Genomic DNA, 25,670 nt, shown 5'->3' on the forward strand with positions numbered 1-25,670 from the left:
AACACACTTAAGGCTGTCTACACAGTAGGATAATGTGCACTACGGGGCTTGGATTTCTAAAAGCACACTAATGTGTTGTGTATTAATTGGTCCATGTAAACCCGGGGTAGTCTATTATTTTTGTCAAGGTCCAAATTTCTTGGTCAAGGTATAGCCAAGATCCATATTCCAGAGAAAATAATATAAAAACCACACAATAATATTAATAGGTAAATAAAAAGATTTTGGGGTCTGTTCAAAAGCATCTGGTGATTTAGATTTGGCCCACGGTCTTCCCATGATGTAGACTCTGCTGGTGCACACTAAAAGTTCTCAAGAAAGCCTCAACATAGTACTATGCACTACATTAAAGAGCACTAGGGAAACTTTACTGTGCATCAGTAGAGTCTACATGGACCAATTAACATGCAACATGTTAATGCTCTATAAAAATCACCCCCCAAACCTGCAGGGTGCATTACCTCACCATGTAGACAAGCCCTTGGTTTTTCAAGTTTTAATCTATGGAAACACTATCTGGGCAAGATATTTTCTTAAAACAAATATAAAGGCTCTGAGCTTTTAAATTTCATTTATTGTTAATATTTTAACACTGAAATTCTGACAGAATTCTGCAGGGCATGAAGGGATGATCTTTCAGTGGTGATGTTTCTGTTTAAACTGAAGTCCACAGTAACCACATGTTCCAGTTTTTGTATCTTTGTCCTGCAAAAAGAAAGCATCTCAATAAAAAAATATAAGACTTGTCAAGTATAATTTTATTTTACTATTGTAGATTTTAAAAATTGCACTTCATTAAATTACCTGTATATTTACCTATCTTCTTCCTAAAATGACTAACATACTGATTCAAATATAGTTAACTTTACATATTTCAATTGTGATATCCATACTGAAAATTGACTAGAAGTGGCATTGAGAGGGTCATGTCTGACTTCCATATCATGCCCAGTTTCCAAGTTATTTCTCTCCTCCTTTTAAAAATGCCAGCTCTATAAGCTCAAAGTGGGATCTGAAAATCAAGCTGTTATTTCTATCAGTATATCAACAGTAAAAGGTTTCTCAAGCCAAATTGGACCCTCTGACACCTGTGCAACCCCACAAATTGCAAAGTTACCTCAAAAAGTAACTTCACTGGGTTTGCACAGATGTCACTGATTGGAATTTAACAAACATTATATGTTGATTATTCAAAATAGTAGACAGTAACTCTCTTAAGACATGTCTACACTGGGAGTTTGGACAATTGCATAGTCCTATAGTGTAGCTGACAAAGAAAAGGAAAGTTCAGAGGCTGAGCTCTGAGGGACATTCTAAAGGGGAACTTTGGAAGAAGAATAAGATTACTGTGAAAAGTCCAGGCAAATACAGCCAAGAGTTGTTAAGTAACAATATAAAAAGCATTTATAAAATCATAAGACTGGAAAGGACCTTGAGAGCTCATCTCAAAGTGCAGAAAATTGATTTGTTTGTTTGTTTAGAGCCAAGATAGAATTAGTTTGTTTACTCAACTCAGACCATAAAACATTCTCATCCTCAAAACATAAGCTACCGTAAGAGCTAAGCACTTGTTGTTGGCTTTCCAGCTGCTCTTCAACATCAAGTTCATTCAGGAGCAGTCTCCGTTCATCTTTAGCAGCCCCCACTAATGGCAAAAATCAACATCAGTGATTGTGCCACAAAAATAAGTGACAAGCAAAGACTTTGACTTGAGAAAAACATGCCAATCTTTTATGCTAACTAGCAATTAAATAAAAGGGACTGAAGAACTTTTCCTTGGATATTTCCTCCAGATGGATTTAACTCTCAGATTCACTATCAGATATTTCAAGTGAAGAAAAAGAGGAAAAATACAGAAACTAAAATAATTTTCCACCATTAGAACCGAAGATCAGATTACTACCCAAATATATATTTATAAAGGTGATTTATTGCACTGAACTGAAACAAACAGGGAGAAATTGTGAAAATTAAGTCACAGAAGAAAAGACAACTTAATTCAGAACTGTGAATTAAAATATCCGTCCATTCAGCTCTACATCCATTGAGAAAGTTTTCATCATACTCACATTAGTTAGTCCAAAGCTACATAATGGGCTGGGAACTAAAATAGCAATTTAGATGGTAAAAACATCTCAATCTTTCACACCATATCTAAGAGATATTTCTTATAGACTGTGGATTCCATTATTTTGTTTCATTTATAGAATCACAAACTTTTCAATTTTAGATCTAATTGAGCCTTTCCACATGCGAGTAATAAATATGCTTATAAAATGAATCATACATTTTCTTCATAAAACGTATGGGGTTTTCCCATGTTGGGAAAAATCACAACAATGCTGACACCAAATAAAACCACCAATTACATTTTTTTTAAAAGAGAGTTCTTGATTGTCATCTTAGCCAGAAACCAAGTGGACATAGAGATAAAGATTTTAAACTCAGATTGTGAACTCTTAATCAGGGACTATGTCTTGTGTATGTGGCGAGCACCCAACATGCTACCAGGCCACCAGTAATCACATCCTACTTACACTTAGAAATGGTTCCTCTAAAATGACATGCATTAGCAGGGTAGCATCCAGGAAACTGTCAGTACTTATGAACAGCAAGACAGTGAGGAGAAGTTCATACTGCACACGCTGTCTTAGGATATATAAAGGATTTTCGTCTTCAAAACTGTCAAACCAGCATTTTATACAAGTACTAAACTGATTTTTTTTTTAAATTAAAGCATATCTAAGAAAATACTTGCTTTGAAAAAGAGAGAGACTATCATAAATCTGCATAGATATTTAGGACAGAAATGTCCCAATCAAAATTCCTACTTTTTGTTTATAAGGCATTATTTTTTCCTAGCTGATCTTTCCCGAGCTCACTTTCCACTATGCCTTTGTTTGATCATGCCATTCCTTCCACTTCCTCTTCCCGGATGTAATCTAAAACCTATTGAGATTAACAGAAAGATCCTGTTAATTTCAATGGATTTGAGATGAGCGTCATGTTCAGTCATTTAAGACTGTAAACTCTTCTGAGCAGAAAACCTTATCCTTATCTGTTTAGCCATAAACACCTATGTTATTATAGAAATAATAAAAGTGACAGTCACTCCCTCCCTTGCAACTCACTAAGCCAAAACATCAAAAGAGCGAGTGATTTTACCTACCATAAATAAATTAGTAAATAAAATATACTACATGTGATATAGGGGATTGCAAAAGAGATTAAAGTTTTGTTACCAAATTTATGTACACTTTAGGATGTCCCAGAGCTCCACCACCACCATCACATGATATCACTCGGCTTTCAACTTTATTCACAGGCTGCTCTGCTATTAAGTCAATAGCAAAGGTCTCATTCACCTGCAATAACAGAACAAGAGTAAAGATTTTTCCTGAGGTTCATTGCACTAAGACACACATCAGAAGATCACCATCTGAGTACCTCAGAAACCAAATTCTGCATAGTAATTTTTAAAAGAAGCATTATTAAATATTGAACAGATAACCAAAGGTGATTGTTTAAGGGAACAAACTAAATACTAAATATATACTAAATATTAAGCAAAGCTTATCGAACTTCTACCATACTATGGGTAAATTTCCTTGCTTTAGTAGAACAACAGCAGTTTAAACTCCTTCATCTTAGGAAAAAGATTGGGATTTTTTAATATAGGAATTCTGACGTGCACAGGAACTCCTTTAACAGAATATAGCTGAAACAGAAACTTTGTATTTTATAAATAGCTTATAGACATTTCAAATAATAATTACCTCAACTTGAAGCAAACAAACAGAGTTCAAAAATAACTTTAGATCTACACAACTGCATTAAAATATGATCTTGTCACAAACCTATCTTTCCTGGCTTTCCCAAATCCACTGTGTATACTCTTCAAAGACTCAGCCCACTTACCTTTGATTACACACATTTCTAATTAGAGTGTGAACTCTGTTTTTATACCAAGGAACAAATTCTGCTCTCAAATCCGAACACAACATACACTGACTTTAATAAGTTCAAATGAGCAAATATAGAATTCAACACAATTAATTCATATTTTTATACACACAGTATCTCCTGAACAGCAAATAGGCTTTAACTTTGATCTCACAGACCAAAAGGGAGATAAATTCTTTAATACAAGATTGGAAAATTCATGTAGCTAATCATATCAATTATCCAGACTGAATGTTTTGGTAGCTAAAGAAGTTAATCAATAATTTCCATTTTGAACCAAGCTTTAGCATAGCCTCAAAACAAGATTTAGCTATTTACCAACAAATACACACATGCAAAAATTAGATTGCATTTTAAAATTTGAAACTTTAAAACGATCAAATAACCACAAATACAGAAACTTTGCTGAGACAGTGTCTCAGAATCTCACTGGCATTATGTATGTGTGCACAAGTTGGGTGGAACTTCAGTTAATGTGGGAGGGCTTAGGAAACTGTGAAAGTGTGCATGGAGGAAGTCCTGCCTCTTCCATATAACAGGCAATAGGGAGCACAGAAGGAAATATGGCTCTGAAGTATAGCTGATGCAAAGGCAGGAATAGAACCCATCTCTCTGACATAGTCAACGCCCAACAATTTCCTTTGCCTACACAACTATGCCTCATGTACTGTTCAACCTGCATGGAGCATATGGAAAAAACAGTAAGTGATCAAGTAATTAAGGATAGTAACATAATGCACATGCATGGGGTGGTGAGAATTAAGGTTACAAGGCTACCTTGATTTCAGATTTACTACCAGTGAAGTTCCTCATTTTGCAATTTTAATATTTTTTGGCTTAGACTATGTGACAGGTTTTCCAGAGGTGCAACCTGAAACTGGGAGCCCTCTGTTCCACCAAACTGGATTCCCTTTCACCTTGTTTAGCTGTGACAAGCTGCAAACCTCTGATAGGTACTGCATTTAACAAAGACATCCACAGGCAGGGACACAACCAGCTGAGTTACATGAATGCTTCTCCAAGCCACTCATGAATTAACAATAGAAAGGCTCCAGCCAATTCCCCCCAGCTTCCCAACTTTATTCCCGAGCTGTACCAGCCTGACCAGAACACATTTATAATCCAGTCCATCGCTCCTCAATGTGGAGACGACATGCAGCACCAGTTTTTGTTCCTGAGCTGAGGTTTCCCAAGATCTTCAAACAAAATACTGTTTTAGGTAAAACATAAAACAAGTTTATTAACTACAGATAGATTTTAAGTGATTACAGGTGGTAGGCATAAAGAACAGAGATAGTTACCAAAGAAAATAAAAATAAGCATACTCTAAGTTTTATAATCTAAATAGGATTTGAATCAAGCGAAATCTCATCTTGATAGATAGTACAAGACAGTTAACAGAGCTACAATACACAGCCTGGAATTCCTCTCCAGCTGAGGAACACCTTCTGCCTTCCAGTCTTTGTCCTCTAGATCTGTTTCTAGGTGTTGAGTTGTGGGGGGAGTGAGACCAAGTGATGATGTCATTTCCCCTCTGTTACAGTTTATTCCAGCTTGCTGGAAAGTTCTTTGCTCCTGACATAGAGGTCCACCCCCATTGGTCAAGCATTCTCCATTGTCTACGTGCTCTCTCTGAAAAGTCTCCATTGTATACAGTTCCTAGGATAATCATTGTGAGCGTGGATTCCCTTTAAAGGGCCATTAGCTCATCTGGCTGCTCCATTGTTGTACCAGAAAGGCTGGTTGTGAGTGTTCCCAACCTCACAACGTATTTCAATAACACACATATAACAAAAATTCATAACTTCACATACCATAATAACCCATACAATCCAACAGGACATTAATGTTCAACAGATCAAAACTTTTAAAATGCTATCTCATAAGGCATACTTTGTCAAAACATATAATTATATGACAGTTCTGAATATGGGGGTTCCAGGATGCTGTTCTGAGGCACACACTGCCACAAATATGAGTTAGGTTAGTATGTTATTATGAATGACTTCTTATAATGCACTGTAATAATATTTTAACCTGACAAACATGGACAAGTAAAGCAACTGATCTCAGTTATACTTGCCCTTGCTGGATATTTCAATTTTTCCCCCTTTCCTAGTCTAATAGCATTAATGAATTGCTTCTTATGCTTACTACATGAATTATATGTATCTCTTAATTTACAACATTCATACTGAAAAGAAAACCAGACACTCAGAAGGTGAGAAATGCACAGTTCGGGTTGAAATTCTGACCTCAATCTCTTTTTCTCCCTTAAGGCAGCAGCAGAATATGGATAATTCCCCTCCTCTCCCCTCACACACACACTCCTATTGGGCTTGTGTGTTCAAGAGGCAGAATCTAATACAGTATAGCTTATGTTCTCTCACACATGCTTCCTACATTACATTAGCATTATTCTTGGTCAACTTGAAGCTAGTATACATAGTTTGTTGTTTAATCAGTGAGACAGATATGACAGTGTCCTGTAAACTACTGGACAAACCTTACTGAATTAAGTGTAAATATTTTAGCAGATCTTTGCATTGAAAATGCAAAGGTTTGTGTACTATTGTGGGATTGTATGGAACTTTAGCAGGACTAATGAAATCTCTGGGAGATCTTAGGCACTTCAAAGCACTTTGGGGACAATACTTGTAAAGTGCATTTCCTAGAAAATACTTGGGTGGTGGGGGAGGGGAGGAAAATGCAAATGGCCCACTTCAAGTACATCCTACTGAAACTGTACTTTGAGCAGGAACCCATTGCCTGGCTAATGACCTCTTCACTGTCTCTTCAAAGAGCCAAGCTGGATAAATGAGAGACTCACTGAGTTATGGGTTATTCTTGTTCAGAGCAAAGGGTTTGATTAACTTAAAACCATGGTTGAAGGATTACTCCTACCACAGCCCATATTGCAGTTGAGGTGATCTCTGGCAAGCTTATTAGGATGCGTGGTGGTTCTTCTATTATTTTTTTCTATACTTTCTCTGTATTGCTTTTAAGAATAAAATATGCTTGCTTAAAAATGCAGTGAGGTAGCATAACTGGGGCAATTATACTGGGTACCATCTGAGGAGAGAAACAAGCAGACCTGCTTAGGTATACTGTCCTTTGCTAGGAATAACACAGTGAAGGCAGGGAACTGTTCTGCCTGGAAATATCCCCGTCAAAAGAGAGCAGGACACTTGTCTCCACCCAAGAGAGGTGTTGGCTGCGGAGCCTGAAGCATAGAGTGGGTGTACTTGCTGAACCACAGAGGAGTAATACAGGTGCAGTTGACCTGAACTGTGACAGTCTTTGGACTCTTTGGTATTCACACATTATTGTTTTACAACAAAATACATTTTTAGTTTGTATTAACAATTCATCATTTTTAAGAGAAAGTTTCCCAATATTTTCCTAAGAAACTGCTAAATACTGTGGATTGAAAGCCCAAGATTTTCAAAAATAGCAGCCTACAATTGGACTTCTAAATCCATATTCAAGCACATAAATAAAGCCCTGATTCAGCAAACACTTTAAATACATAGTTATCTGAACAGGGATGGACTTAAGTGGCCTGATTTTCAAAGTAATGAGCATTCAGCAGCTCCTACTGAAAATCAGACCACTTAAGTATCTAAATATTGATTCAGATGTCTAAAGTTAGGCTATTTTTGAAAATACTGGCTGAAAATTACAGCTAAAAATGCACATTGTTCTAAAATGTAACGTCTATGCCTTTTTTAGATTTTTCAATAAGCCTTTAATTCGTAAACAACAACTTTCAAGAGAGATTCTGGTGACCAAGCTAGCCTTAAAGTTAAAAAATAAAATAGCATTAAGGAGTCTGCAGAAGGTTCTTAACTTTTGATCAAATATTAGGGTTTTGTTGACATTTATCATCAATTAGATGTGCAATTGTTTGAGAGAAATCAGATTTACCTTTCTGACTGATGGGGGGAAAAAAAGAGGTTTAAAAACATTTTAACAGATTTTAAAAGGTAAGTAGTGGTTTTACAAGTCCTTATCTTATTTTCAATTAAGCTGTACAATGAATTATCTTGCAGTATTACAGACTGCAGTGAATGATTAAGTTAGTTACTTGTTCACATAGGTGATTTGAATTCATGGATGTTACTTATTCATGTGATTACTAAACCACTTTTCCTTTCCTTGTATTTTCAGTTGCTTAAGCAGATTTGTTAGCATCTATATGAAACATCCTCTCTAAAAATCTAGATAAAGTGAACCCTTAAAACTACTTCATATTTAACCATATTTAAATCAATACTTCTGAAACACTCAATGAGCCATTATGTTGCCTTAAAATTTTGGAGAAAGAAATAGATATGCTTTGCAGTTTAGCACTCCAAAGGCTGTATTTCCAAGTTCCAGAATTTCCAGCCACTTCCGGGTTAAGTAAAAGCACAGATGCTGTAACTCAAGGAAGTTATTAACCGATAATATCAAGTTACGAGGACTAATTTCCTCACTGGGCCCCTTATTACCTATCAGTTTAAGATGATGGAAAAGCTTCAACTCCATTCCTGTTGTATCAAAGTATATCTCAGGGTATGGCTACACTAACATTTGTACAGCGTTGGGAGTTACAGCTGTCTTCGTACAGCTGTGTAGGGAAAGCGCTGCAGTGTGGCCACACTGACAGCTACCAGCGCTGCAATGTGGCCACATTTGCAGCGCTGTTGGGAGTGGTGCATTGTGGGCACCTATCCCACAGAGCACCTCGTCCCACTTTGGCGCTGTGGGTTGTGGGAAGGGGACGGAAGGGTGTGGGTCATTCCGCTTCCTGTCCCAATGCCTCGTGGTGCATTGCTACCCATCCCAGCAGTTTGGCGCCATTGTGAGTCTCTAGCGCGATTTCTGTTAGAAATGGAGCCCGAGCTGCTGAGGACTTTGCTGATGAATGTTGCCAGCACATCACGTTTGGCAGTTGAGCTATTCCTTCAGCTCCAAAGTGACAGTGAGGAGTCCGACGATATCGATTCGCCTGATGCGCGTGACACTAAATTGCTTGTGGCAGTAACGGACGTGCTCAGCACCGTGGAACGCCGCCTTTGGGCTCGGGAAACAAGCACTGAGTGGTGGGATCACATCGTCCTGCAAGTCTGGCATGACGAGCAGTGGCTGCAGAACTTTCGGATGAGAAAAGCCATTTTCATGGGACTGTGTGCTGAGCTCGCCCCCACCCTGCGGCGCAAGGACACGAGATTGAGAGCTGCCCTGTCAGTGGAGAAGCAGGTGACTATTGCAATCTGGAAGATGGCAACTCCAGACAGCTACCGATTGGTCGCGAACCAGTTTGGAGTGGGAAAGTCGACCGTTGGAATAGCGTTGATGCAAGTTTGCAGGGCCATTAATTGCATCCTGCTAAGAAGAACCGTGACTCTGGGGAACGTGCAGGACATTCTGGATGGCTTTGCACAAATAGGTTTCCTTAACTGTGGAGGGGCGATAGATGGGACGCATATTCCTATTCTGGCACCACCCCACCTGGCATCCGAGTACATTAATCAGAAGGGGTATTTCTCTGTGGTTCTCCAAGTGCTTGTGGATCACCGTGGGCGTTTCACTGACATTTACACAGGATGGCCTGGAAAGGTGCATGATGCATGCATCTTTCGGAACAGTGTCCTGTTCCGGAAGCTGCAGGCTGGGACTTTTTTCCCAGACCGCAAGATCACAGTAGGGGACATCGAAATGCCCATTGTGATCCTTGGAGACCCTGCTTACCCATTAATGCCATGACTCATGAAACCGTACACAGGGAAGCTTGACAGGAGCAAGGACCGGTTCAACTACAGGCTGAGCCGGTGCAGAATGACTGTGGAGTGTGCTTTCGGCCATTTAAAGGGACACTGGAGGTGTCTTTATGGGAAGCTAGACTTGGGGGAAAGCAGCATCCCCGCAGTTATATCCGCGTGCTGTACCCTCCAGAATATTTATGAAGGGAAGGGTGAAACATTCAGTGAGGAATGGACCTCCGAGGTTCAACGCCTGGAGGCTGAATTTGCACAGCCAGAGAGCAGGGCTACTAGAGAGGCCCAGCACAGGGCTTCAAGGATTAGGGATGCCTTACGGGAGCAATTTGAGGCTGAAAGCCAACAGTAATGTTTGGTGCCTTGCACGGGAGTGAAGTGCAGTGGTTACAATGATTTGCAGTGCCTGTTTTTCCCTTGTGCTACAGTATTTTTCAGTTTCTGCAATAATAAAAAATGTTTTAAAAGCCAAGAAATCATTTATTCAAAATACAGTACATAAAAGGGCAGGGGGCTGAACTGTACATTCAGAGGTTTGAATATGTCCTGCCTGGATTGCTGTGCAATGCCTACTGCACTTCAGGATTAATATGCTGCATGGTGATGGGGGTTGAGTGCATAGGGTAAGGGTCGTAGTTCTCAGGGCTGGTAGGTGAATGTACAGGTGTTGGGGGCAGCTGGTGGTGGTAAGAACCAGGAAGCTAGAGAAGGCGGTTTTGAGCAAACACTGGGGCACAAGGGAGAGAGCTTTGGGAGTGGGGGGGTTAGCACGGTAGTGATCTGCCTGCATGGCTACGAGTCCGTTTGGCGTGCCAGGAGGCTCATCAGCTGCTTTGTGCTTTTCTTGGTAGCCAATTCCTTTCTCCTGCTTTGTGTTTCCCTCACTGATACATTTTCTCCTTCCAGTCCTGCAGCCTCTTATTCTCTCTGGCATACTGATTCATAACTGCTTTCACCAAATCTTCTTTGCTTTTCCTTGGTTTCCGCCTCAAGTTCTGTAGTCTTTCAGCAGGCTGTGATAGGGCCAGAGGATTCAAGGACACTTAAAAAAAAACAGAAATAGAAACATTTAATACAGAGGCTGCATTGTTTATAATCATAGTGAAGGAGTTGGTAGACTATTTGTGGCATCATTTACACATAGCAAACATAGCACAGAGAGGCCACAGCAGCGAAGACATGGTGAGTAATGGGGTGAATGTTTCTGCCGCGACTCAGCTGGGAAGGGGAGCTGCTTGAGTCAGGGCTCACTGGGATTTCTGTGCATTGGGGAAAGCAGAGAGCAGCTGGGGGGAAAGTGCACTGAACACCACCCCCATAATTGCCACAGCAGTTACTCCTCCAATCAATGTTTCTACCGTGACTCACCTGGGAAGGGGAGCTGCTTGAGTTAGCTCACTGGGGTTTCTGTGCATTGGGGAAAGCAGAGAGCAGCTGGGGGGGGACCTGCACTGAACACTATCCCTACATTTTCAACAGGATTTTCTACTGCCAGATATATCGCTGCTGCGGGTTACCTGGGAAGAGCAGGAGGGTCTTCTACAGCAATGTGGATTCCGCCCTGGTCCCTATGCAGCTTGCCTGTGTGCAGCAATGGTCCCCCCACCCCTCACGGCACAGTGGCACGGACACGTTAGCCTGACTGGGACAAGGACCATGGTGGCTCTCCCTATAAACTTGTGCAAGCGCATTGCCCATGCTCTGGCTGAAACTTTTGAAGAGATTACCGAGGCCGATTACCGAGACGTGATAGACCAAATCAATGGGCTATTCCACATCTAGACATGTATGCATGCAGCCATAACTCCCCCCCCCCACTCCTCTCCCAAAACATTTCCATCCTTAAAATAAAAGCTGCTTACCGGGAACCCGCTTCTCTGCTTCTTCTTCACCAACAAGTTCCAGCTGCTGCGACTGGCTAGCTTCCTCCTGGCTTGAGAAACGCTCCTGGCTGCATGCCTCCTGGGACTCCGGGGTGTCTCCCTCCACCCCAGTAGCCTCACTCTCAGTTTCCTCTACACCCTCCCCCTCTTCTCCCTGCTCTGAACTCTCCATCATGGTCCTCGGATTGGCAGTGGGGTCACATCCAAGTTTCGCATCCAGCTCCTGGTAAAAACGGCAGGTCGTGGGGGCAGCTCCTGAGCGGCGGTTTCCCTCACAGGCTTTGCAATAGGCACTCCGCAGCTCCTTTACTTTAACCCTGCACTGCAACGCGTCCCGTTCATGGCCCCTTTGCAACATGGACTTTGATATGTGGCCATAATTTCTACAGCTGGAGCGCAGCTGTGACTGCACAGCTTCCTCACCCCAAACACTGATGAGGTCCTGCAGCTCACAAGTGTTCCATGCTGGGGCTCGTTTGGGGCATGGAGGCATGGTCAGTGATTGATTGATTGATTGCACTCCACACCTGGCTGAGCAAACAGGAAGGGGATTTTTAAAATTCCCAGGGCATTTAAAGAGCAGGTCACCTGAGCCCAGGGCAGTGGAGTGCGAAACGATGAGCAGAGTGGCTGAAAAGGTATGCTATGATACCCCCTAATACCCTGGAGGCCAATAATAGCGCTTTTGATGGCCACACTTGATGAGCAGCACTGCATCACTAGCGCTGGAATCGCTACACCCCAAGCAGACCAGGTGTATAGCCAGCGCTGCAGCCAGGGAGTTGCAGCGCTGGCTGTGCTTTGCAAGTGTGGACACAGAGTGAGTTGCAGCGCTGTAACCCCATCACCAGTGCTGCAACTCTCCAGTGGAGCCAAGCCCTCAGGGTATGTCTACACTACCTGTCGGATCAGCGGGCAGCGATTGATCCAGCAGGGATCAATTTATCACATCTAGTCTAGACGCGATAAATTGATCCCCAAGCACTCTCCCATCGACTCCTGTACTCCACCACTGCACGAAGCGCAGGAGGAGTCAACGGGGAAGCGGCAGCAGTCGACTCACCATGGTGAAGACACCACAGTAAGTTGATCTAAGTATGTTGACTTCACCTATGTTATTCACGTAACTTAGAGCGATCCCCTGGGTAGACCAGCTGAAGCTGGGAGAGAGAAGACCTGAGAACTTAAACCCCAAGGTAAAGGGAGAAGATAAAGAGGCCTGGTGAGAAGATGTCCAGGGAAGCAGCAGCAATGAACTGAAGTCTGCAGTATGTGGCTGCTGTTTATAGGGTCTCTGGGTTAGAACCTGGAATAATGGGCATTCCTGGGTTCCACCACTGGCAAAGTGGTGTAAGTCATGAGAAGTGAGAGGGGGAACTAGTCTTATTTGGAAGCCTGAGCAAAGGGTTTAATTTAAAAGGGCTCAGAGCCAGGGTAGAAGATGCTGGTGAGGGCAGATAGCAAAGGAATCACAAAACTGCCTATCCCAGAAGGGATTCATTTTGGTTGTATGACCACTGAAGACCTGCCAAGTGAGGTTGATAACCTACAGTGGATACTGGGGGTACATCAGTAGGAGCATTGCCAGCAGATTGAGGGATGTGATCATTCCCTTCTATTCAGCATTGGTGAGGCCTCATCTGGAGTGCTGTATCCAGTTTTGGACCCCACACTACAAGAAGGATTTGGAAAAATTGGAAAGAGTCCAGTGGAGAGCAACAAAAATGAAAGTTAAAGGTGATCCTGCTATGATTTATTTTAAAATGGGCATGCATCTAATTTTGTTTTTCTAAGATTGTCATAAACAGATAGCTAAGGGTTAATGTCTCTTTCACCTGAAACACCTGACCAGAAAACCAATCAGGAAACCGGATTTTTTCAACTTTGGGTGGAGGGAAGTGGGTGTCTGAGTCTTTTGTCTGTCTGCCTGTTTCCTCTGAGCTTTGGAGAAGTAGTTCTATTTTCTAGTCTTCTGTTTCTAAGTGTAAGGACAAAAAGATCAGATAGTAAGTTCTATGGTTTCTTTTCTTTGGTATTTGCATGAATATAAGTGCTGGAGTGCTTTGATTTGTATTCTTTTTGAATAAGGCTGTTTATTCAATATTCTTTTAAGCAATTGACCCTGTGTTGTATCATCTTAATACAGAGAGAACATTTGTATTTTTTCTTTCTTTTTTATATAAAGTTTTCTTTTAAGACCTGTTGGAGTTTTTCTTTACTTCAGGAAAATTAAGTCTGTACTCACCAGGGAATTGGTGGGAGGAAGAAATCAAGGGGAGAGCTGTGTGTTGGATTGCTAGCCTGATTTGGCATTTCCTCTGGGTGAAGAGGAAAGTGCTTTTGTTCCAGGATTGGGAACGGAGAGGGGGAATCACTCTGCGTAGTTTCACAGAGCTTGTGTCTGGGTATCTCTCCAGGAGCATCTGGAGGGGGGAAGGGAAAAAGGATTATTTCCCTTTGTTGTGAGACTCAAGGGATTTGGGTCTTGGGGTCCCCAGGGAAGGTTTTTCAGTGGGACCAGAGTGCCCCAAAACACTCTAATTTTTTGGGTGGTGGCAGCAGTACCAGGTCCAAGCTGGTAACTAAGCTTGGAGGTTTTCATGCTAACCCCCAAATTTTGGACGCTAAGGTCCAGAATCTGGGAATAAGGTTAAAACAAAGATGTATAAAGAAGGCCCCCAAATCTGTTTCTTTTCTTTACCCTTAAAAATATTAGGAATGTCATGTCTGGTGTTCACTAGTTTTACTAAAAGGAAAAAGTCTGAAGGGCTTGTTTTGTGAACTCCAACATCTACCTCAGTGGGCAAGGGTGTTTAACACAGGCAACACAGTCATGTAATCCTGTTCATAAACTTAATAAGTTCCATTTTAAAACTAGCTAGGTTGTTTGTCCCCACTAATATTAGAAGGCTGTTCAAGAACTTCACTCCTCTGTAGTAACACTGTACTTACTGTAAGATACATTAATGAACTAAGGCCCCATCCTGCAAACATTTACATACACAAGTATCCCACTGATATCATTTTGTGTACAGGATCAGGACCCAGTTCTCTAGTAATCTAGCAAATAAGTAAGTACTTACTGGTAACTTTGGCAAATAAATAGTCTCATTGGCCTTCAATAGGACCTCTCGTAGAGTTAATGTGTTTAACTGTTTTCCTGAACTGAGGCCTGATTTAATGCTGTAATTACATTTTAAAACCCTATAAATGGCAGCACATTTTCCCTATTATTTCAGTTGTACTTAATCTGTAATATATTGTCTTAATTAGTGTTCTGAGTACTTTTCATATAAATAACATTCATGGACTCTAGCACACACAATACTACAGATACTTTACCCATGCAGCTAAGGTTGTAGAAAAAATTATGTAATTAAGGACTATTGTAATGCATCCTCACATGGAACAGAATGAAAGTTTCACATGCATCCTTTGTTGTGGTATTTCATGAATGTTTAGTGCTTAAACATGCAGCCTTAATGGTCTCAACTTGTTTTTAGAATTGAATTACTAGGAGAGAAGAGGGAAGATATTTGTTTTTATAAAGATTTTCTACAGAAGCTTCATAATAAAGTGTTCTATAATATATCATCTTTTTTTATTCCTGTATGCCAGCTCAACAGCAACAGGGCCCAATGAAGTCTATTCATCATCATATATAATATTAAAAATAAGTTTTTCTATAGAATCTTCAGGCTGTATGACTTCCAAGTTTTGCAGGTTTCCAACAAATTGCAAAAAATGCACTGAATTACCACAATCCAGCTCCCACATAATCTCGCGCACCATATAGGATCCAGGGGAGCTTTTGTTTGCACTGTGTACTTTTCAAGATCAGTTGGAACCCTTTCTCAGCCCCTAAATTACCATATACTGTATATGAAAGTTTTTGCTTCAGCCCTGACTCTAAGGCCCCAATCCTGCATATATTTGCACACATACTTAAAGTTAAGTGCATGCTTAAGTGTCTGTAGGATCAGAGCCTAAATTGATTGGACTGTACATTGTGAATCTAACTTAATGCACAAGCACATGCCACCAACCTTCTTCAGTGCACACTTAAAAAGTTACTGCACGTGGTCGGAACCCAGTTTCAATTATCTAGAAAATAGTGAAATCAAAGTCTATATCTGCTGAAATAAGGCTGAGAATTCTCTTCAGTGGAAACTAATTTCCTGCCAAATTTCAGCTTCCAATTTATCTGTTTAGGCAGTAGGATTGCCCAAAACATGTATTCCTTTCACACTCCCATTTTTCCCCAGAGATTATAAGGCCAGAAGGAATCACTGTGATCAACAAGGCTGACCACCTCACCATCCCACTGGCCAATATAAACACACCACAGGACTTCCTTAAATTAATTCCTGTTTGAACTACAGTATCTATTTTAGAAAAAAATACAGTCTTGATTTGAAGATTTCCAGTAACTACAAATCCACCACAACCATTTACAAATTGTTCAAATGGTTACTCTTACTGTAATAAATGTGCACCATATTTTGTAGTCAGAGTTTGTCTAGTTTCATTTCCAATCATTAGATCTTGTTATATCTTTGTCCACCAGAACAGAAAGCCCTTTGTCAAATTTCTTCCCCTCATGTTGGTACCTATAGACCTTCTCTTTGTTAAATTAAAGAGACTGAGCACTGTTACATTAATTTAGATGGAATATATGAGCCCAAACAGTTAAAGGTGTCAATACAACCCAATCACTGTCCAACATTAAACAGTTTTAAACCAGGCTGGTGATTTGGTATACAGAGACCTCAGCCTGCTTAGAACCATGGCAAACAGACTATTCAAATTCCTAACTTTTTATTAATGATACAGAAAAGTAGGAAAACAGTCAAAGTAAAGTATTAAAAATTACTTTCATTTTAACATGCTCTCTTGTTCCCTTTAGCTGGACACTTTTTAAGAAGGAAAAAAATCCTTATTTGACAATCTTTTAGGTGGTATTAAAGATAGTAATAACTCTCCTTTTGGGGAAATAAGAATTTAGTAGAGATAGGTTGGAGCTGTCGTTATTGCTGTTGTTGTTAAATCGAATCCTGTTTCCTAAAACAACAAAACAAGAAACACACACAAGGGGAAAGAAAAAGAACCTCAAAGATAGAAGCTGCACCTTGTCTCTCTGGTGTTGACTTTCACTTGCAACCTTACTGCTGGAGAAATGCAGGCACAGCACAGTCTTATCAGCCACTCTCAGGCCTGGCAAACTCATACGAGAATCAAGCTATTTAAGGCATCGCTTTTAGCTGCCTCTTGCTAGTCACTGGCTTATAGCAGTGTTGTAAAATACAGTCTTAGCAGACTAAGCCAGACTCTTTTTAGAGAGATGGGAAAAGAATAGTAAAAGAGAAGAAATCAGGGAGGGAAGGAAAAAGAAGACAAGTGGGGTGAGGGTGAGAAAAAGTCTCACATCTCAGGTGGTATTTGGGATTCAGCCTAAGCCAGTGGAGGTAGCAATGTTATTTGGTTCCTTCTTCCTGGCCTGGTCTGCTCAGGATCTCTCTCTCTGGACCGTCTTCATCCTAATCGTGAGTCCAAGGAGACCAAAGGGTGGGAGGATGGCAGCCATGATGGTGAATGTCGTTCCAGTAACCAATTTTTCTCCCAAAAGCTTTCTTTAAGGACCCCCAAAGGGAATGATAGGTGGAATAGCCCATCCTCTCATTATTTTGTCCACCAATTAGACCCAGTTTTATACACAGCAATTCTGGTTCTACACTTCTCTTGTTACCAGATGTGATCTTAACACAGTCCTTGAGTCGTATCAGGAGAATTTTTTGTTTGGACTAATTCAGTCTGTCTCACTTTTGCACCTCTTCACGTTAATATTTGTTGTTACAGGTTATTGTGACATCTCATGAACTTACACTCACTTTTTACAGTTGAGCTAACGAGTAAATTTGTAGGTCCAATTATCACAACAGTTCTTTGAGTAATAAGGTACGTTTTCCAATTCTTTCACCAATCTTGTCATGCTCAGAAAAACAGATGAAACATTCTGGCTCAACTTTACAAAAACAAGTCAGCCTCTAGGCTCAGCCAGAGCATAGGAAGTTTTCAACCAACTGAAACAACTGAAAAGTCAGTTGTAATGGAAAATGTTATGTCATTTTAACTAAGCAAATCGTGACCACTCCCCTGCTATAATAGAATACTATTACTGCTCTATTTGGAAGTGCTGCTGGAAAGATCAAGACAAAGTAAGCTTCCGCAGAAAGATCATTCATTATTAAAGGAGAGTCAAACAGTAATATAGTACTAAAATTCTGTATGGAATGTGGTTACTCTCTCATTGTGTGTTTTTACTTCACCTAGAAGAATAGTGGCTTCATGTCATTGGGGACTATAAGTGCTACCACAATTCGAATAATAACTATGTATCAAATATCTAATCGCTTGATTACTTTTAATCTATGGATTTAAGACAGTTTGGCAGAATTTGATCTTCATTGAGTAGATGGAATAAAATGTACTGTTATTAACTGAAATTTACTAACTAATATACACAAGTTTTAAAAAGTTTAAGGGGAAATTCTCCAGAATAACAATATTTGAGGGAGCAGGCATTAGTAAATACACATTTAAGGTTTGTCTAGTCATGCTACTATTCCAGATAACTACATATGTGGATACACTTTTTCCAAAATAAGAGAGCCTTGTTCCTGAATAACTCCACATGTAGACAACCTCCTAGATCAAAGCTGTGGAACAGAGGAGCATTTAAGCAGTCTGACATCAAAGCAAAGTAGTACACATCAGCGAAAGTCTGGATGAGCAACTTGTTCAAAGACAACGCAAAACAGATCTTTCATTTCTACTTTGTAACACATTTTAAAAATTGTGGACATTAAAAATATTTATTTTGATAAACCTAAATATTTAAGGCATCATTACCAAGAAAATTAAAATCATATCTTGAAGAGTCTAGATACTATGTGTTTTACCTCCTTTTGTCGAGCAACAAATCGAACCTTCCTGTAGTCATTTTCTTCATAAACCTAAAATACAAAATAAGTTGCATCTTAATTAGAAAGTAGTTACCATGACTAAGGGATATGAATATTTAAATTACAATAACAATCTGCTGGCAGTTCAAAAGAAAAGTGAAATTGACTTTCTGGGCTTCAAGCTCATTGTCATCTTGAGCCTAGGGATGGAGGGCAGAGTTATCACTTCCCACAAAATATTTCAAATGGGCAAATGATACAATTTAGAACATAAGAACAGCCATACTGAGTCAGATTAATGGTCCGTCTAGCCTTTCTATCTTCTGAAAGCAGCCAAAGCCAGGTGCTTCAGTGGGAATGAATGGAATAGGCAATCATCGTCATCCACTCTGGTAATCAGAGGCTAGGGACACTCAGAGGCCTGGTCCACACTACGCTGTTAAACCGATTTTAACAGCGTTAAATTGATTTAACGCTGCACCCGTCCACACTACACTGCTCTTTATATCGATTTAAAGGGCTCTTTAAATTGATTTCTGTACTCCTACAAAACGAGAGGAGTAACGCTAAAATCGATATTACTATATCGATTTAGGGTTAGTGTGGATGCAAATCGACGTTATTGGCCTCATTCTTTTACAGTAGCTACCCACAGTGCACAGCACCAGAAATCGACGCTAGCCTCGGACCACGGACGCACACCACCGAATTAATGTGCCTAGTGTGGACGCGCACAATCGACTTTATAATATCTTTTATAAAATCGGTTTAAGCTAATTCGAATTTATCCTGTAGTGTAGACGTACCCAGAGAATGCTGTTGTATCCCTTACCCTCTTAGCTAAAAAGACACTGATGGACCTATCAGCCATCAATTTATCCCTTTGCAACTCTTTGCAGTCTACTTTGGACTTAACTATCTTGAGTCTCATCTGCAAATTCTGCCTCCTCACTGTCTGCCCCCTTTTCCAGATCAAGTATTAATATATTGAACAGTACTGGTCCTAGTACAGATCCCTGGATGATACCACTATTTACTATCGCCACTGTTAAAACTAACCATTTATTCCTACCCTTTGTTTTCTATCTTTCAACCAGTTATTGATCCATGAGAGGATGTTCCCTCTTATCCCATGACTGCCTACTTTGCTTAAAAGTCTTTGGTGAGGGACTTTATCAAAGCCTTTCTGAAAGTCCTAGTACACTATATCTACTGGATTACCCTTGTCCACATGTTTGTTGACCCCCACAAAGAATTCTAATAGATTGGTGAGGCATGATTTCCCTCTACAAAAGCCATGTTGACTCTTCCCCAACATATGTTAATCTATGTGTCTAATAATTCTTTTCTTTATTATAGTGTCAACCAATTTACCTGGTACTGAAGTTAGGCTTACTGGCCTGTTCTGTAATCACCAAGATCACCTCTGGAGCCTTTCTTAAACATTGGTGTACATTAGCTATCCTTCTGTCATTTGGTACAGAAGCTGATTTAAATGACAGGTTACATACCACAGTTAGTAGTTCTGCCGTTTCATATTTCCTTCAGAACTCTTGGGAGAACATCATCTGGTCGTGGTGACTTATTATTTCAAGGTTTCAGCTGGCTACTGGCAGGTGTTCAGGGAAGGATCCCACTACCCCTTTCAATGTACTGGGTTTTTGTTGTTTTTTTTTTTTTAATATCTCAGTCCTTGGAAACATCAGGGATGGCCACAGCTGGAGATGAGACACTGGTGGACTGGGCCAAGGCTCTGAGGTGGCACTGAGCATTTACTCTCTCAGGTACTCATGCGCTCAAGAACTAACCATATGTGAGGTCAGGAAGGAATTTTATCCCAGATCACACTCACAGTGTGCACAACGCAGGCCACAGAATCTCACCCATCCATTCCTGTATCAAACCCCTACCCTATGTCCGAGCTACTACGTCCTCAAGTCATGGTTTAAAGACTTCAAAGTGCAGAGAATCCTCCAGCAAGTGACCTGTGTCCCACGCTGCAGAGGAAGGTGAAAAACCCCCAGGGACTCTGCCAATCTGTCCTAGAGGAAAATTCCTTCCTGAACCCAAATATGGCAATCAGCTAAACCCTGAGCAGGTGGGCAAGACTCACCAGCCAGACACCCAGGAAAGAATTCTCTGTAGTAACTCAGATCTCAACCCATCTAACATCCCATCACAGGCCATTGGGCATATTTAACACTAATTAATTGCCAAAATTAGGCTATCCCATCACACCATCCCCTCCATAAACTTATCAAGCTTAGTCTTGAAACCAAATATGTGTTTTGCCCCCACTGTCCCCCTTGGAAGGCTGTTTCAGAACTTCAGTCCTCTGATGGTTAGAAACCTTCATCTAATTTCAAGTCTAAACTTCCTGATGGCCCATCTATATCCATTTGTTCTTGTGTCCACATTGGTACTGAGCTTAAATAATTCCTCTCTCTCCCTTGTATTTATCCCTCTGATATATTTATAGAGAGCAATTATATCTCCCCTCAGCCTTCTTTTGGTTAGGCTAAACAAGCCAAGCTCTTTAAGTCTCGTTTCATAAGACTGGTTTTCCATTCCTCGGATCATCCTAGTAGTCCTTCTCTGTACCTGTTCCAGTTTGAATTCATCCTTCTTAAACATGGGAGACCAGAACTTCATACGCAGTATTTCAGATGAGATCTCACCAGTGCCTTGTATAATGATACTAACACCTCCTTACAGCTACAAGAAATACCTCGCCTGATACATCCCAAGATTGCATTAGCTTTTTTCATGGCCATATCACATTGGCAGCTCATAGTCATCCTGTGATCAACCAATACTCCGAGGTCCTTCTCCTCTGTTACTTCCAACTGATGCATCCTCACTTTATAACAAATATTCTTGTTATTAATCCCTAAATGCATGAGCTTGCACTTTTCACTAAATTAAATTTAATCCTATTACTATTACTCCAGTTTACAAGGTCATACAGATCTGACTGTAGGATATCACAGTCCTTCTCTGTATTGGCAATAGCTCCCAGCTTTGTGTCATCAACAAACTTTATTAGCACATTCCCACTTTTTGTGCCAAGGTCCGTAATGGAAAGATTAAATAAGATTGGTCCAAAAACTGATCCCTGAGGAACTCTACTAGCAGCCTCCTTCCAACCTGAAAGTTAACCTTTCAGTATGACCCATTGTAGTCTCCTCTTTAACCAGTTCCTTATCCACCTTTCAATTTTCATATTGATCCCCATCTTTTCCAATTTAGCTAATAATTCCCCATGTGGGGAATGGCTTACTGAAATCGAGGTAAATTAGATCCACTGCGTTTCCTTTGTCTATGAAATCTGTTACCTTCTCAAAGAAGGAGATCAGGTTGGTTTGGCACGATCTACCTTTTGTAAAACCATGTTGTATTTTGTCCCAATTACCATTGATCTCAATGTCCTTAACTACTTTTTTCTTCAAAATTTTTTCCAAGACCTTGCATATTACAGTTGTCAAACTAACAGGCCTGTAGTTATCCGGATCACATTTTTTTCCCTTCTTAAAAACAGGAACTATGTTAGCAATTCTCCAGTCATACAGTACAACCCCTGAGTTTACATATTCATTACAAATTTTTGTTAATGGGCTTGCAATTTCATGTGCCAATTCCTTTAATATTCTTGAATTAACATTATCTGGGTCCTCCGATTTAGTCCCATTAAACTGTTCGAGTTTGGCTTCTACCTCAGATATGGTAATATCTACCTCCACGCCGTGAGGATGGGAAATTAGTCAAAATAAGATACATGGACTTCAGCTACACTATTCCCGTAGCGGAAGTTGCGTATCTTACATCAAACCCCCCACCGCGGTGTAGACCAGGCCGAAGCTCCTCATTAGCCTCATTAAAGACTGAGGCAAAGTATTTGTTTAGATATTGGGCCATGCCTAGATTATCTTTAACCTCCACTCCATCCTCAGTGTTTAGTGATCCCACTTCTTTCTTTGTTTTCTTTTTATTTATATGGCTATGGAACCTTTTACTATTGGTTTTAATTCCCTTTGCAAGGCCAAAAGCCATGTAGAGTTGGACCGATCTCACTTTATCCCTACATGTTCTGACCTCAATAAGGTAGCTTTCCTTGCTAATCCCTCCCATCTTCCACTCCTTGTAGACTTTTTGCTTTTTCTTAATCACCTCTCTGAGATGCTTGCTCATCCAGCTTGGTCTACAATTCCTGCCTATGAAGTTTTTCCCCTTTCTTGGGATGCAGGCTTCTGATAGTTTCTGCAACTTTGACTTGAAGTAATTCCAGGCCTCCTCCGCCTTTAGAGCCACAAGTTCTTCAGTACAATCCACTTCCCTAACTAATTTCCTTAATTTTTCAAGGTTAGCCGTTTTCAAATAAAAAACCTAGTAACATCTATTTTTGTTCATCTTTTCATTTAGTTTAAACTGAATTAGCTCATGATCACTCGAACCACAGTTGTCCCCTACAACCATTTCTTCTATGAGGTCCTCATTACTCACCAAAACTAAAATTGTATCCCCTCTTGTTGGTTCAGCAACTACTTGGTGAAGGAATCCATCAGCTATTGCATCCAGGAAAATCTGAGCCCTATTTTTATTACTAGCATTTGTTCTCCTGTCCATTTCTGGGAAGTTAAAGTCTCTCATGATCACACAATTCCCATTAGTATTTACTTCATTAAAAATATTAAAGAGGTCTCTAGCCATATCCAAATCAGATCCCGGCAGCCTGTAGCACACACCAAGCACTATTCTAGGGGAGGCTCTAGTAGCTTTTTTCCCCAAATGTAATTTTTGCAAAGACAGACTCTGTCTTATCCATTCCATCACTTCTTATTTCTTTACAGTCTACCTCATCATTGATATACAATGCTACTCTACCACCTTTGCCTTTATTTCTGTCTTTCCTAAACAGCACATACCCTTCAATATCTGTACTCCAGTCATGACTACTATTCCACAATGTTTCTGTTATCCCTATAATAGCTGGTTTCACTTCCTGTACCAGTAACTCTAGTTCCTCCATTTTGTTATCTAGACTGCTCGCATTGGTGTACAAACATCTTGATTTTTGCTGTTTGGCTTCGCTCACATTCTTTACCCGATTAGGCCCAGACATTCTACCACCAGTATCACCTATTAGACTGGTATCTACACTTCCTCTTTATGTCCATTCTGCTACGCACAGCTGTAACTTTTCTTACTTTGTTTTCTTCCCTCTCAATGTTAAATTCCAGCGTGGAGATTACCTGGACATCTCCCAACCATCTCCCCACAATTCCTAGTTTAAAGCTCTCTTAATCAGTTGTGCCAGCCTCCATCCTAGAAGTCTATTTTTCCCCTTACTCAGGTGAAGTCCATCCCAAGAGAACAGTCCTCTGTCCATGAATGCTTCCCGGTGGCCATATATCCCAAAGCCCTCCTTATAGCACTACTGCCTGAGCCATCTGTTGATCATCATCATTTTGTCACACCATTGTTGCCCTTCTCTAGGAACAGACAGAATCCCACTGAAGATCACCTGGGCCTCGACGTCCTTAAGTGTCTTCCCCAGTCTGGCATAGTCTCTCTTGATATGTTACAGTGAGAATCTAGCCATATCATTTGTTCCCACATGACGGACAGTCAGTGGATTCTTTCCTGCTCCCATTAGGATCCTCTTCAGTTCCACATCCCATATCTTAGCACTCGGCAGACAGCACACCCTTCTGTTCTCTGGATCAGCTCTGGTTACAGGCCCATCTATTCTTCTCAGTAAGGAGCTCCCAATCATGTAGATCTGCCTTTTCCTGGTGATGGTGCGATTCTCCGGTCTATCCCCTGCTCCCTCTGGCTGCAAGTCCTCTTGATTCCTATTCTCCCCTGTAATCCTCTGCAACACATCCTGTATCCTTCTGGGACTCATATTTGGTGTTGTTATCTCCATTGACTCTTCCACTCTTACTATAGGACTAGCTGCTCTTCTCCCTTGCCCTCTCACCTTCAGTGACCACCTGCTGTGCCCCTTCTTCATTTTCCAACTCCAAAAACCTGTTCCTGAGCTCTCTCTCTCTCCTTCACTGGCCCATCTTTTCCTCTGCCTGGTTCTCTTAGTCACATGCCTCCACTGTCCACTTTCCTCATCCAGCAGTTTCCCATCAGAGTTCTTTGCTGATGCTTCCATCTGCAAGGCTGAGCTTTTCCCTTCAGCCGCCTCATGTCTTTGCTCCATCATCTGCTCAACCCCCCTTCTAAACTCAACCAGTTTCCAGCTGCATCTCCAATCCTTGGATCGTTTCTTCCATCAGGCAGCACTTCATGCAGACAAAACTCTTCTCAGGAACCCCCTCCAATATCAGGTATATGCCGCAGCTTCCACATCCAGTCATCTTCATTGTGTCTTCCACTGCTTGGGTCACTACCACTGCTGCCTCTGTATCTGTCATAGCTTTCCCACATAAATCCTGTAAGTCTGGGAAACACAAATCAAACCAAAACACCACTACTCACAGCAAAAGAAATCCACAAGAAGTACCAAAACACTGACAGAACACCACACATTCCCTTCACTTGCCTGTCTGTTCCTCTCCTGCCTCTCTGAGTCTTCCCCCAAATTCCCCTTGCAAACTCCCACCCAAACTCCCCTGTTTACAGCTCTGCGTGCTGGCTCCTGTGCCGCTGCCTGACTGGCTGGCTACCTTTACAGGACCCCTAATCAGAGAAGCCCCACCCTCTAACTAGGGCTCAGCTTCTCTCCCAGCACACTATATGGGTAATTTGTCAAGATTATCAGATCATCATTTCCCTACTATTCTGGAGGCCTCAGGTCCTGGTATGCCTTGGTCCTTCCTATTCTCTGCCTCTGGCACATAATAGCCTAGTCTCCTGTGAGATGTAATACTTTGGTCTAATTTTGGTTGTTGGGTTTAGTGTGCTGGATGGTGTTGGCAGCCTACAATGCAAAGGAGGTCAAACTAGATGATCTAATGGTCCCTTCTGCCCTTAAACTCTATGACTATGACATTCCCCAAATAATCAACTCCTATTTTAAAATTAACTAGCTGTTTCTATAGTTAATACTCTCCAATTCTTTACTCTGCCCTACAAAAGTACATGTATTG

At 40.9% G+C, this 25,670-nt stretch overlaps 1 protein-coding gene across 1 annotated transcript in view; it reads right to left on the reverse strand.

Annotated features, from left to right (window-relative positions):
• Positions 1-554: 554 nt before the first annotated feature.
• NDUFS6 (NADH:ubiquinone oxidoreductase subunit S6) overlaps positions 555-25,670 on the reverse strand; it is a 31,855-nt gene continuing 6,739 nt past the window's right edge. The window contains exons 2-4 of the mRNA XM_030551640.1: positions 18,568-18,621; positions 3,243-3,365; positions 555-705 (exon numbers count right to left, since the gene is read on the reverse strand). Coding sequence (XP_030407500.1) covers positions 637-705; positions 3,243-3,365; positions 18,568-18,621 — 246 coding nt within the window. The 3' untranslated portion in view covers positions 555-636. The remainder of the gene's footprint in view (positions 706-3,242; positions 3,366-18,567; positions 18,622-25,670) is intronic.

This window comes from Gopherus evgoodei, chromosome 2, assembly GCF_007399415.2.
Source record: "Gopherus evgoodei ecotype Sinaloan lineage chromosome 2, rGopEvg1_v1.p, whole genome shotgun sequence".
Taxonomy (NCBI): domain Eukaryota; kingdom Metazoa; phylum Chordata; order Testudines; family Testudinidae; genus Gopherus; species Gopherus evgoodei.